Source organism: Helianthus annuus, chromosome 6 (genome assembly GCF_002127325.2).
Source record: "Helianthus annuus cultivar XRQ/B chromosome 6, HanXRQr2.0-SUNRISE, whole genome shotgun sequence".
NCBI classification, from domain to species: domain Eukaryota; kingdom Viridiplantae; phylum Streptophyta; class Magnoliopsida; order Asterales; family Asteraceae; genus Helianthus; species Helianthus annuus.
In genome coordinates, this window is record NC_035438.2 from 65,878,311 (window position 1) to 65,891,504 (window position 13,194).

General features: G+C 37.6%; 2 protein-coding genes across 27 annotated transcripts; both read left to right on the forward strand.

Moving 5' to 3' along the window:
* The first annotated feature begins 1,339 nt into the window (after nt 1-1,339).
* On the forward strand, nt 1,340-2,798 carry LOC110932777 (glutamate receptor 2.5). The gene is made up of 2 exons (XM_035974166.1): nt 1,340-2,407; nt 2,499-2,798. Exons 1-2 carry the CDS (start codon nt 1,340-1,342, stop codon nt 2,796-2,798), a joined length of 1,368 nt encoding a protein of 455 aa, XP_035830059.1.
* Nucleotides 2,799-4,357: 1,559 nt separating this feature from the next.
* LOC110880842 lies at nt 4,358-7,967 on the forward strand. Of its 26 annotated transcripts, none has more exons than XR_002559482.2 (9): nt 4,360-4,541; nt 4,674-4,772; nt 4,973-5,073; nt 5,537-6,749; nt 6,857-6,923; nt 6,984-7,125; nt 7,276-7,347; nt 7,455-7,504; nt 7,590-7,967. XR_002559482.2 is itself a non-coding variant. In XM_035974804.1 (5 exons), the coding sequence occupies exons 1-5, from the start codon at nt 6,921-6,923 to the stop codon at nt 7,595-7,597; spliced, it is 249 nt and encodes an 82-aa protein (XP_035830697.1). In that variant the 5' UTR covers nt 6,554-6,920; the 3' UTR covers nt 7,598-7,967. The 26 variants fall into 26 exon arrangements, 2 of the variants coding, with proteins under 2 accessions (XP_035830697.1, XP_035830698.1); XR_002559491.2 differs by having other exon boundaries at nt 7,010-7,125; XR_002559496.2 differs by having other exon boundaries at nt 7,045-7,125.
* The last annotated feature ends 5,227 nt before the right edge of the window (nt 7,968-13,194 follow it).

A 13,194-nucleotide genomic window follows, 5' to 3' on the forward strand; every position in this document is an offset into this window, starting at 1 on the left:
TGAAACCCTCAATTTTCGGTATTCCACAAGAATCAACGAATTTTGGAAGAATTGTTCTGGTATTCTGTGTGAATCAACAGGTCCGATTTCGTATCCCATTTCCTAGTCTACATCATATAATCTAGCTTATAAGCCTTGCTCGTCTAATACCTTTGAGGTACCTTCCGTAGAGAAGGTTCCTTCAAAAGAGAAGACAACCTCGAGGAAGAAGGTGCCTTTGTGTATGAAGATGCTTCTTCACTTTCTTTTTTTACTCCTGTCTTCGATATTGGTGGGTTCCTTTTCGGTAGAGGAGATAGCTATTTGTTTCCCTTCCCAGATTAAAATATACATATTATGCTTCCTTCTATGTATTGCACCAACATCATGTTTCCATGATCGGTCGAACAGGTTGTGGGAAGCATCCATATCCACCACACTGCAAATGACTTCTTGATTATAGACTTTCCCAATAGAGATAGGAAGGCTATAAATCTCATCCCCTTCAGTAACATGTTCTCACTTGCTCTCTACCCAAACTGATAAGGGTTTTAGTGGGGAATTGGTTGGAAACTTCAACCCGCTGACAAGGGCCTTTGATGCCAGGTTCTCACAATTGTCACTGTCAAAGAATATATAAGATGCATGCCTAACTATTCAAGGAACATTTGGACCTAAAATTATTCTCCTTCTACTCTTTGACCTCAGTTTCCTTGTTAATACTGCCATTACAAAAGTATTTTTCATGAACGATAACTCGTCAATTAACAAAGGGCTGGTCACTCCTAATGCCACTACCGACTACCGTTGTCTTTGTTTGGGTGACAATGAGTGATATCATAGTTACAACCCTCTCAATTTTTATAGCCATTGCAACCACCCGCTATCGAGGCACGCTACTTTCAAGTTTCCAGGGAGTTTGGTTGAACTTGGTGATGAGACACTCACCACACGCCAAAATTCACCGACCTCACACCCATCTCCATTGGGACAACTTTGTTGAACATGTTTCCATTTGCCATCAAGATGCTAATGAGCTCTAATACCAGCTGATGTAAGAAAAGATTGTAAGGTATCACGTGAGACAGGTGCGAAAAAAGATAGCAAGAGAGAAATACTGTTCAAGAGAAACTGATGTGTGTGTGTGTCCTTATACAGGGAATCTAAATTAGTAAACTTGACATACCGTAGAAACTCGATTATTTAATAAACTCTCTAAGATAATATTTTTTGTCGGTCCCGACTCGGGGATAGGGTGAATGCAATCATAGGCCCGGAAACATACATCGGATCAGAACTACTGGGATCGATTGCTGATACAGCTAAGGTACCTATATTTTCTTTTGCTGGAAAATCCCTGATGGGAAATCCTTACCTACTCCATATTAAAGAAGACGAAATTTCTATAGCTCAAAGCATATGTGCCCTTGTCGAATCTTATAAATGGAGGGACATTATCTATGTGTATGAGGATACTGATCATGGGTCAGAGTTATTACAAAATATGTTTGAACTGTTCCAAGACAAAAACATACGAATTGCCTCCAGAATTGCCATTTCTTCCTCGGTAAAAGATGATCAAATCATCAAGGAGTTGCATAAGCTCATGAGTATTCATACAACTGTTATCATTGTCGATATGTCACCTTCACTAGCATCTAGGTTTTTTCCAAACGCAAAAAGGTTAGGAATGATGAGCAAAGAATATGCATGGATTTTAAGTCAGAAGACCATTGACATCTTTCAATCAACAAAATTCGAAGTTATTGGTTCGTTGCAAGGTGCACTTGGTTTTAGATCTTATGTTCCAGCGTCTAGGAGACTGCATTATTTCACAAAAAGATGGAATAAGAAGTTCACTAGAAAGGTGCATGTACTTGCCATATGGGCGTACGACACAATTTGGGCACTTGCAGAGTCCATTGAGAGGGTTGGAGTACCGCAAAATGGTACCTTGCTTCTAAATGAGATTTTGAAATCTGATTTTAAAGGCATGAGTGGTGAGTTTAGGCTCACCAAAAGCAATCTGATCTCCAACGGATTTGAGATTGTAAATGCGGTCGATCATGGAGAAAGGAAAGTGGGATATTGGACATTGTCGAAAGGAATTACAAGAACACTCATACCACTAAACGATGTTGTTCTACAGTCTGGTATTGGTATGGAAGATGTTATCTGGCCGGGAGGGTCTACTACCGTGCCAAAAGGACTTGGTAAAAAGTTGAGAATTGGTGTCCGAACCGGACTAACATTTACCTCCTTTGTGCATACAGTTTATGATGCACAAAATAATGTCACAAATGCCACTGGGTTCTGTGTTGATGTTTTTAATACATGCCTTCAAGCATTACCATATGAAGTGACTTACAAGTTTGTTCCATATGCGAATGGAAGTTATGACAAACTTATAGAAAAGGTCTACAATAAGGTACTTATGTATTGAACTTCCCGTTCATATTTAATATGTCGCATCAGTAATTCATAAATATAAGTAGTTCAACTTTATATATGTCAAACAGGAAATTGATGGGATCCTGGGTGATTCAACAATCTTGGCTAGAAGATATGAATTTGTTGATTTCACTGCAACTTACACTGACCTTGGTTTAGGAACATTAGCAAAAACCAAAAGAAATGATATGTGGATCTTCCTGAAGCCATTGAATGTAAATCTATGGCTTACATTTACTGCTGTTGTAATCTTCAAGGGCTTGGTTATTTGGGCTATTGAAGCTATGGATCAAGAATCTAAAAGCGCTCCATCTCAAGGAATTGGAACGATCGTTTGGTTCATCCTATTAACCATATTTTCTGCTTAAAGTTGTCTTCCTTTCTCTTTAATATTACTATCTTGAAACAAATAATTTATTCTAAGATCTCATTATTTGTGTTGTATTCCACACTGTAGAAGAGAAGTTGGTGAGCAAACTGTCAAGATTTGTGATGTTTGTTTGGTTATTCGTAGTGCTTATCCTGATTTCAAGTTACATGGCAACACTGACTTCGTTGTTGACAGTCGAGCAATTTGAATTAGCTTCAAAAGGGGGGACTGTGGGGTTTCATGGTTATGGAGGAGTGACGGTCAGCAATACGAATCTTACAGATTATAAGCAAAGGCCATACTACTCATATGCGGACTATGCTGATGCGTTGACGAAAGGTGGAAAACATGGTGGTGCAGATACCATTGTTGATGAAGTTCCATATATCAAGATGTTTCTTGGCAAGTACTCAAATGGCGACTACACCATGGTCTCTTCTGAACCTGTAACTTCTGGATTTGCATTTGTAAGTAACATATAATCTCTCAGTTATATTTTTTCCATGTATACACTTATCACTAACATCTTCGTCATTCAGATATTTTCAAAAGGTTCGCCGCTGGTAAATGATATATCAAGGGAAATCGCTAAAATAAGAGAAGATGGAACCCTGAAAATTTTGTTGAAGAAGTGGTTTGACACTGAATTTCACGTGTTAGCTGAAGATTCTTCAACACAGCCTAAAACCTTGAGCCTTGATAGATTTGGTGGCTTGTTTGTAATCAGTGTTGCCTCTTTGTGTTTAGCCCTTATTATCTCCGTAATTTACTTAATTCGTGCTAAATTGGAGATCCTTAGTATTATGTCATATTTAGCGGGACGACGTTTGATGTCTACCATAAGTCATCTCTTTCATAGAAAGGAGATTTATAGATGCTAATGCAATTCGGATACGTGCAGTTAGATTTGTGTTAGTTGAGACTTGAGTTGAGAAAGTGGGTTGACATTTAGGTAGTGTTCATATTTCACGTAATGAAATGGAATAGTATTTTGTGATGTAACAAAATTAGAAGAGTTTGTTTCTTTTGAAGTCTGAAAAATGTTTTGTAATTTTTAAATTCTGAAGCCCACCCTTCACTCTCAATCTCTCTCTGACAAGTCTTGTTATAATATTTGTATAAACTTTAGAATTAAAGTTAACCAATAATAGTTGAGTGCATGTTTGGCTTTCCTTATTTTGAGGGCAAAAGTCCTTTTTGAAGGCAAAAGTCCTTTTTTTTTTGTGTTTGGCTTTCCTTATTTTAGGCAAAAGTCCTTTGTTTTGGGCAAAAGTCAGGATTTCCTGACTTTTTTTTTTTTTCCAAAAGTCCTTTTGAAGAAGTTGAAAATAAGCTAAGCCAAACATGCCCTGAATATAGGAAGGGCAAAAATGTCATTTAGGAATGTGTTGAAAACACCCTCAATGCACAATGTACAACACTTAAAGCACCAAGAAACACAAATAATTTACCCTTCAACTAAATCATCTTCAGCCATCCATTTCTCTCAATTTTTCACACGGATCGCAATCTCAGCCGTCTATTTTGGTTCACACGGATCGACTTTTCAATTCCTCTCTCTCTCACAAGTCACAACTCACACATCTCACAAAACCATCAGACCTTCTCTCTCTGGCGACTCAAGAAAACCATGCCAGATCTCTCACCAGATCCGTTTCATGACCAGATCTGTGAGGATTCCACCGCATGTTCCCCTCCGCCTTGTTACGCTGCTTCAATCGCGGCTTCTCCTTCATTCCAGGTATCATACTTCTCCAATTGAATCGACAACTTTTAATTTTTTTCTCAAGAACTCAAAACTACCCATGATTTGTCTTTTATTCAGAAATCATCAACCTAAAATCAAAGCTTTGATCTTGATTTTGTTTTTTAGGGATTTGCTGATGTAAGTAACCATTGAATCAAGATCAATCAGTGATGAGTGTACCATTTGATAGAAGGGTCGAAACTGAATCACCTTTCATGGTTCAAGGTTAATTTCTGTTTTGTAGCCCTAATTTTGGTCGCAATCTCAATTGGGTTTTCTTGATTTTGGGGATTTGGGTGTTTTATTTCAACTTTTCAAGATTGTTTTGATCTATGTTTGTTGTATGACTTGTTTTATGTTTGAAAGTTTGTGTTTATCTTTGTAGGGATATGTGTGATGATTCTTTAAATGTTTTTGGTTTGCAGGTTCGAGAAGATTGGAGAAGAAGACAAGGACGGATGCTTGCGTTTTATCATATCGGAGCTGCAAGAAAACTTTGTTTCCAATGTACTACGCTCTCAATTTGGTTCGTTGTCTACTCCCTTTGTTTATGTATATTTTGTCTTATTTAATTTGTTTCTACTCCCGATAGCTTATATGATTGTGAGCTGAGTTGAAAGACATCAAAGCTGATGTGTTTCAAGGTGATAATTAACCTAAATTTGTGTGAGACTTGGTTCCTTAGGTGATTGGTTAAATGGGTTAAAAAATGGTTTGGACCGTGTAACGACGGCTACCCAGTGAAAATTTGTGTTTTCTGTAGCAAATTGTGTTTTCTATATAAGCCTCACTAAGCTTAATTGCAAGTAAACTGCTTCTGTTGAAAATCTTTTTAGTACAACTAAACTTTAAAGATTAATTGCTGCATTTGGTAATTATATATCTCCTTTCTATATAGAGGTGTATTAATTCATTCGAAAAACAAATAGACAGAAGTTGGTGTATGTTAACATTAACTGATTAATTTGGTTAACCGAATCTGATTTTAGGTTTGGAATTGAGCAAGAGTACACTTTGCTTCAACCAGATGTGAAGTGGCCTTTTGGTTGGCCTGTTACTGTTAGAGTGTCAATATAGTCAAAGTAAGAACTTATTCTTATTCAATAGCATATATTGTTATAAAAAATGATCTTGTATTTTTCCTTTTGGCTGCTTTTAGCAGCAATTGAAGTGTCAATATAGTCAAAGGGGCCAAATTATACCAGTCAATCCTCCAAATATGCCGCTGGGTCGTATTCCAAAGTCTTTTATATGTAGAGATATGATATATTATATAACTGTCATGCTACTAATCCTGTACGGTATATATTTTAAAGGACATGCACAACTGTCTCCGGGACATTTCGCCAGTTCTATGAAAAGGCATGGATTTTGTGGCTTCTTTTTATTAATGTTAGGATTTCATCTCAGTTAGGTTTCATGGCTATCAAATTTGTATACATTTTAGCAAATTTGGATATTCGATTTCATTAATAACAACTCAAAGTAAGAACACATCTTCTGAAATCCATATGGCTAAGTGTAGTGGTGAAAATAGGTGGGTTGGTTAATGGGATGGGTCTGGTTGACTTACAAACCATCTTTTATCGTCCAATTCGTCCGTAACGAGCATCGTCTGTCACTAGCGTCGACTCTGTAACGAGTCGTAAATGTATAATATTTTTATTTTATCGTCCGAGTTGTCCGTAACGAGCGTAGTCAGTGACTAGCGTCGAGTCCGTAACGAGTCGTAAATATATAATATCTTTATTTTATCGTCCGATCCATTCGTAACGAGCGTACGTCCATAACTTGCATCGAGTTCGTAACGAGTTGTAAATATATAATATTTTTATTTATCGTCTGAGTCGTTCGTAACGAGCGTCGTCCGTAACTAGCGTCGAGTCCGTAACAGTTATGATCTATTTTTTTGAACGCGTAACTGTAACTCTGTACTGTCTATTTTACATGAAAATTAATTTTTCTAACCTTAGAACAGTGAATACATTCTTTGTTGTATTATTCAGGTAATTGTTATTTAAGTTTTCTATCTTTAGCGCAAAAAGAAACGGAGCAGCACGAGGCTGCTAAACAACAAGCTGAATTCGTAACAAGCTCCAGCTATCGGAATATGGTGTCAAAGATGAACTATTATATGTTTGCTGCATTAATATTTTATAATGACCAATAAGCCCAAACCTCAAACCAAACCGGAACCAAACAGTTAGTAACGGTTTGCTTTGGTTCGGTTTTAATTTTCAACGGTTCGGTGCCGGTTTTGGTGATAAAACTTATGTTTGTTTTTTTTTTTTTTTTTTTTGCCATGTTAGTTCAATTGTTGGGTTCAGGGGCTCTGATATTGAAGCCTCACATAAATCAACAACGTCCTAAAGGATGGTAAGTAATTTCTTAAAAGTTAAAGCTGATTTGGTTCTTAACTTTTTATTTTTGTTCCAGCAAACATTCTTATATTTGTAAATTAGAGGATGAAAACCCAATTAATGGATATGTACGATAGAGCACGGGTCGGAGCGGTTGTAGGCGGAACATATCCAGCAATCGGAGTGGATACAACCTGGTTAAGAAACAGAGCTCGAAGGTAGTGGTTTTGTTCTGGACTTTGTGTTTTACAAATTGATTTTGATATTGTTTGAGGTTTTATTTCTAGCTTTCTGAACACTATACGAACTTTTCTGTTAATTTTTTTGATTGATTGATTTTGTGTGTGTAATTTGGGGAATGTATGTAGATTCCATGAGGTTGTTGCTGCTGTGGGGTGTAAGAGGAGGAAAGTCTTATTTGGAGTGACCGGGAATGACGGGTGAGAACTGGGACATGTGGATATGGTAGCAAATGCAGATATAATCAACCAAGTAAATCGTTGATCTTTGTTATCAGATTTTTTCTTATTTGAATCTTTTTGTGCAGTGGTTCAGTTATATTTGACAACATTTCAGCTAACAGATCGGTCTCATATGGTATCATCGGCGGTTTTGTGCTCCTCGTATTAATTTTATTTGTATAAAACTGTTAGATGATAAGCTTATTCTGTGTATTTGACAGATCTTTGACATGTGTCGGACATAGAGAGATTAACAGACCGAATTCTCTTAGCTTCTGATGGTGGTTTGCAGCAGCTCTCCCAAGATGCATTAGTTGGTAGCTTTGGGAAGGCTGGCACTCCTAAATCTATTTCGCCAACAATTGGCGCTTCTCTTTTGCTTTATTAGCCGAGTTCTCTTTGTTGTTTTGTAGATTTGGTTTCCTAAATGTCTGTATATGGAATTAATAGGTACATGTTACACCTACCAAAATGAATTAGCTATGGCTTCATATACTTGCTGAATAGTCTTGGGGTGCAATATTTGAGTGAAATATGCCGGTGCTATGTCCGAAAGGAATTAATAGGTACATGTTACACCTACCAAAATGAATTAGCTATGGTGTTGTCATCACTAAAGAATAGCCCCTTGTAGCAAAATGAATTAATAGGTACATGTTACACCTACCAAAATGAATTAACAAGTACATGTGTAGGCTCTCGGGGGGCAAAATTGAAAGTGCACTAATATTAACTTTATTTTACTAACTTCGTGAAAATAACGTTAAAAAGCGAGGTATGGCTAATCATGCATCATGTAGTGGCGTTGATAGCCGAAATGTCCAAGGCTTGAGGCAATGAGTGTTATGTGCCTTATGTTCAAGGCTTCATGCAAAACTACTTATCGAGTCGGGCTTCTCTATTCCTATGGGGTAGAGGTAAGGCTGTACCTTAGCTTGGCTATTGGTGGGATTTAATGATGATGATGATATTACACCTATCAAATTGAAATATTTTCCTAAATGGTAACTAAAATCAGTTTTAAATAAATAATAATGAAAGATATACTTCAAATAATTTTTTTTTTCAAATTAATGCATTCAAAATATTAAGGTCTTTGTAAAGGAGTCAAAAGGTAAAGATAATTATTTAGGTGAATTCTCGAAGTTGTTTTCCAAGGGGTGTGTTGGTTGCAATGGGTATGAGTCCGTGTGACTAGCGTCACCACTAAAGCTTTTTATGTCAGCTTCTACTCCAAAGAATTGTCTATGTTTGACTTTTGAGAGTCAAAGTAGCAATATTGGATATCTATAATGTAAAGAATATAATTTACTTTCTATACCATATTTAAATTTAAATTGGATCATTATTTTATTATTTTAATGATACTTATTTTATTATTTTAATAGCTTAAAACTATGTATTGCAACATATATCAGGAGAAACAACACATTTGACTTTTGAGCCTTTTAACTTTAAATTGTGAAATTAAATGAGGGTGTACTCGAGCTTGAGTTCAAAGTTAAACGAAGGAGATCGGCTAAAGTTCGATATTGAAGTTAAATAAGCCTAAAAAAGAATTTACACTAAAAGTGGCCTTTGTTTTTTTTTTATAATTTCCCTTTAAACCGTCCATTTAATTTTTTATTATTTTAAATTCAGGTTTTATAAGTATAAACTAACGAGCTAAATATTTACATGTTACAAAATTGTAGAAAGAGATTTCTCTTCAATTGACTTTAAAGTATGCTATTTACAAAATTATATCACCAAAGAATTAGAAAAAGTAGTGCCAACATATCACGAATAAGAAAACTAACTTAAGTACTATACAATATATCACGAGATAACTGATAAACTAACGGTAAACGAGTATTCTATTGTAAATCACCACTCCCGCCGCATCGCGCGAGTAAATGGCTAGTATATATATATATATATATATATATATATATATATATATATATATATATATATATAGAGAGAGAGAGAGAGAGAGAGAGAGAGAGAAAAAAAGTGAGAACTTAAGACATCACGTGATCAACTTCTTGTCGTATGAACTGCTTAAAATGGATGCATCTCTACCAGAGAAAAAGTTTTAGGTAGTGTTCGTTTCACAGAATGAATGGAGGAATTCGGAGGGAATTGGAATGTAGATTCCATTTATTAATTTGTTTGTTTCAACAAATGAAAGCTTTGTAATTGAACAATAACTAACATAAGAAACGAAATATATATTCCAATTCCATCTAAATTGTATTCCATTTTGTGAGACAAACACACCTAAATTCTAAATCAAATTTCAAATCTCGCACGAATCCGAATTCCAATTCCATTACAATCCATGAAACTGATGTGTATAAAATGTAACATATAAATTACATCAAATGAGGCATAAAACTAACCCTTTTTTAGTACTAATGTTGGAAAAAGTGTGTTTTTGTCTTCCTTTTATATTTTCAGGATTAAATGAGCTCAAATTAACAAAAGAAGCAAAAAGGCAGCTAAATCTAACATAAATACAAGAAAAGGAACAAAAGTGGATTGCCCGACCCCTAGACAGCATCCTCCCAAGCAAAACAGAGAAGGCAGAAGACTGAACACGCCCCGTGCTCAACGAGCACGGGGCCGTGCCCAAGAAGCAGCAGAAAAGACAAACCTGTAGAAGCTTCTATTGCTCACCACGGGGGCGTGCCCAAAGTACTGCAGGCGCATTAATTGTAATTGCGAATTACAATTAATGAGGAGAGATAGTGTCAGACAGGCACGGGGCCGTGCCCAGGCCTCTGTTCAGCCTATTGATGTGTGTAAAATGCAACATATAAATGACATCAATTAAGGCATAAAACTAATCCTTTTTAAGTACTAATGTTGGAAAAAGTGTGTTTTTGTCTTCCTTTTGTATTTTCAGGATGAAATGAGCTCAAATTCACAAAAGAAGCAAAAAGACAGCTAATTCTAACATAAATACAAGAAAATGAATAAAAGTAGACTGCCCGAACCCTCAACGGCATCTCCCCAAGCAAAGAAGAGAAAACAGAAGCCTGAACACGCCTCGTGCTCAGCCAGCACGGGGTCGTGCCCAAGAAGCAGCAGAAAAGACAAACCTGTAGAAGCTTCTATTGCCCACCACGGGGCCGTGTCCAGTGAGCACGGCGGCGTGGTGAAAGTACAGCAGGCGCATTAATTGTAATTGCGAATTACAATTAATGAAGAGAAATAGTGTCAGACAGGCACGGGGGCGTGTCCAGCGGACACGGGGCCGTGCCCAGCCTTCTGTTCAGCATATAAATAGGAGTGCTTGGTTTCATTCCAACTCATCCCTTGGCACACCACCTCTCTCACACTTCATCCACCACCCACCACCACCATAACACCATCATCCACCACCATCATCCATTGTCCATCGTAGAGTGTGTGAGTCGTCTCAGGATCTAAGATTGATCGTAAGAGTTCTTGACAATCAAGGCCATGTTTGCCTAAGTCTCTTACATCACTTGGTGAAGACAAGTGTTTAGTATAATACTTTTTATTTTTAATCTTTTGCACTTTTTATTTGGTTTTGTATTAATGACTTTAATAACTAGTTGCTTATGTTGAAGGTGATCTTTCCTTATCGTTTGTCCGTGGTGTCTTGGCATTATTTTACTGTCTATATAAAATAAAAGATTTTCACCATTCATATCTCCACGGTCTATATGGAGGTATGTTGGCTACCTGGTCGGGGGTTAAGGGAACGGTTTGGTAAGGGTCTTGCCCTTGTTCAGCGTTTAGAGGTCCTGCAAGGGACCTGGGTCAAATTTAGTAGGATCTCCTTCAATGCCCATAGGTATTGGATGGCGGGGATCCAAACTCTTTGACCCCCTCATAAGTTAACTACTATTAATACTATAACCCGGCTATTTAGGACTGTATCCCTGCTGACTCAGACTACTTAGCCGAGGGTAACGTCACCGCCAAAAGCGGGGCCTACCATAATTTGTATTAATAACTTAATTCATTATCTTCCAATAATCCAACCCTTTAGGATTGTATCCTTGCTGACTCAAACTACTGGGTTGAGGGTAACGTCGCCTTCAAAAGAGGGACCTACTACAATAACTAAGATAATCTCTTAAACAAGTGCAAAAGTGCGAAAATAATCAAAGGTTATACTAATACACGAGTCGGAACCAAGTGATTCATCTTGTCTATCTGTTTTTATTTTATTTTTATTTTTTTCAGCATTTACTTAGTTTTTATTTTCTTAGTTAAAAACATTTTCTCTAACTTTTGATTTGATTAACGTTAAGGATAAACCGGTATTAAAAGCTCTTGTGTCCTTGGACGACCTCGGTATCTTACCAACACTATACTACGTCCACGATGGGTGCACTTGCCCATATGTGTGTTTAGTGTTAGTGAATATCGTGTTTTATAAATTTAAAACTTGGCTAAAGGTGTAAAAAAAGGGCTTAATTATATATCTAAATTATATTACACTACACACGCATCAAGTTTTTGGCGCCGTTGCCGGGGACACAAGGATTTTAAGAAAGTTAGGAATCAACGGCCTAATCATATTTTTATTCTTCTTTTTAATTTTTAGGATTTTCTTAGTTTTTCAGCTTCTACAGAGCTCAGCACGGGTCGTGCCCGCTGAACACGCCCCCGTGCTCAATCATTGGAACTGGCAATCCTGTTTTAAGTCAGACAGTAAGCTGAACAAGGGGCCGTGCTCACTCAACACGCCCCCGTGCTCAAGATTCTCTTACTGAAAACAGAACCGTTAGATCCCGACGGTTGGTAATTTCTGACACAAACATGAGTGATAGTAATTCTTTTTACTTTCGGCACTCTTATGGTATGTGGTGTCAATTATGTGGAGGCGAACATGAAGAATTAAAATGTTATTTTCTAAATTACAGGCCCCACTATATAGACCCACCAATTCCTTATAACCTTAAGAGGGGCGAAAGTAAAAATAAGCACTATCTCTCCCTCGAATGCGCCCAACCAGATATTCTAGGAGAAATGCTCCTTGACGAGTTATTTCAACTAGAAGAACTAATTCTAAATTGGTCAAAAGAACTTAGGAAGGATTTTATTGATCCGCCCCAAGACGATGACCATGAGGAAATGTTGGAACCGCATTCCGACAACCTCGTTGCTCCCGAAAATACCTTCATACCTTGAAAAGACTTGGACGATAGTCGTCCCTGTGCCGATTGTGCCGTAAAGGACTCTCCATCGACTTCGTTCGGTGCATACATAGACCTGAGCGATTCGGCATACACCTTCTTTAACGAGAGCCTGGGAAAGGGTTGGACTTGTCCACCTAGAATGAAAATAGGAATTACCCTCACTGACAACCTCTTGCGTTCTCGCCTTAGTATAGGACAATTAAGGTATCTTAGGCACTTTGGGGTTGTTCCAACCAATCAAGAGCCATCCGATAACAGATAATCTCCTTAAGAAAATAGACAACTTCATAAAAGTAGAGATCCCTCGACACGGGGCAGTGTCCAACCAACACTCCCCCGTGTTCACCAAAAGATTCCCTTCTGATCAGAACATCAGAATACGGACAAACTGTGTCAGAATTTCACCTGCACACGGGGCCGTGTCCAACGGGCACGGGGCCATGTCCAGGATGCTCTGTTCACCAAAAGATTCCCTTCTGATCAGAACATCAGAATACGGACAAACTGTGTCAGAATTTCACCTACACACGGGGCCGTGTCCAACGGGCACGGGGTCGTGTCCATGATGCTGTCGTTTTCTATAAATGCAGCCAAGAATTCTGCACATTTGGACCAACTTGGGACAGAGATTTGAAGGAATCTTCTCTCAAACTATCCTAGGTAA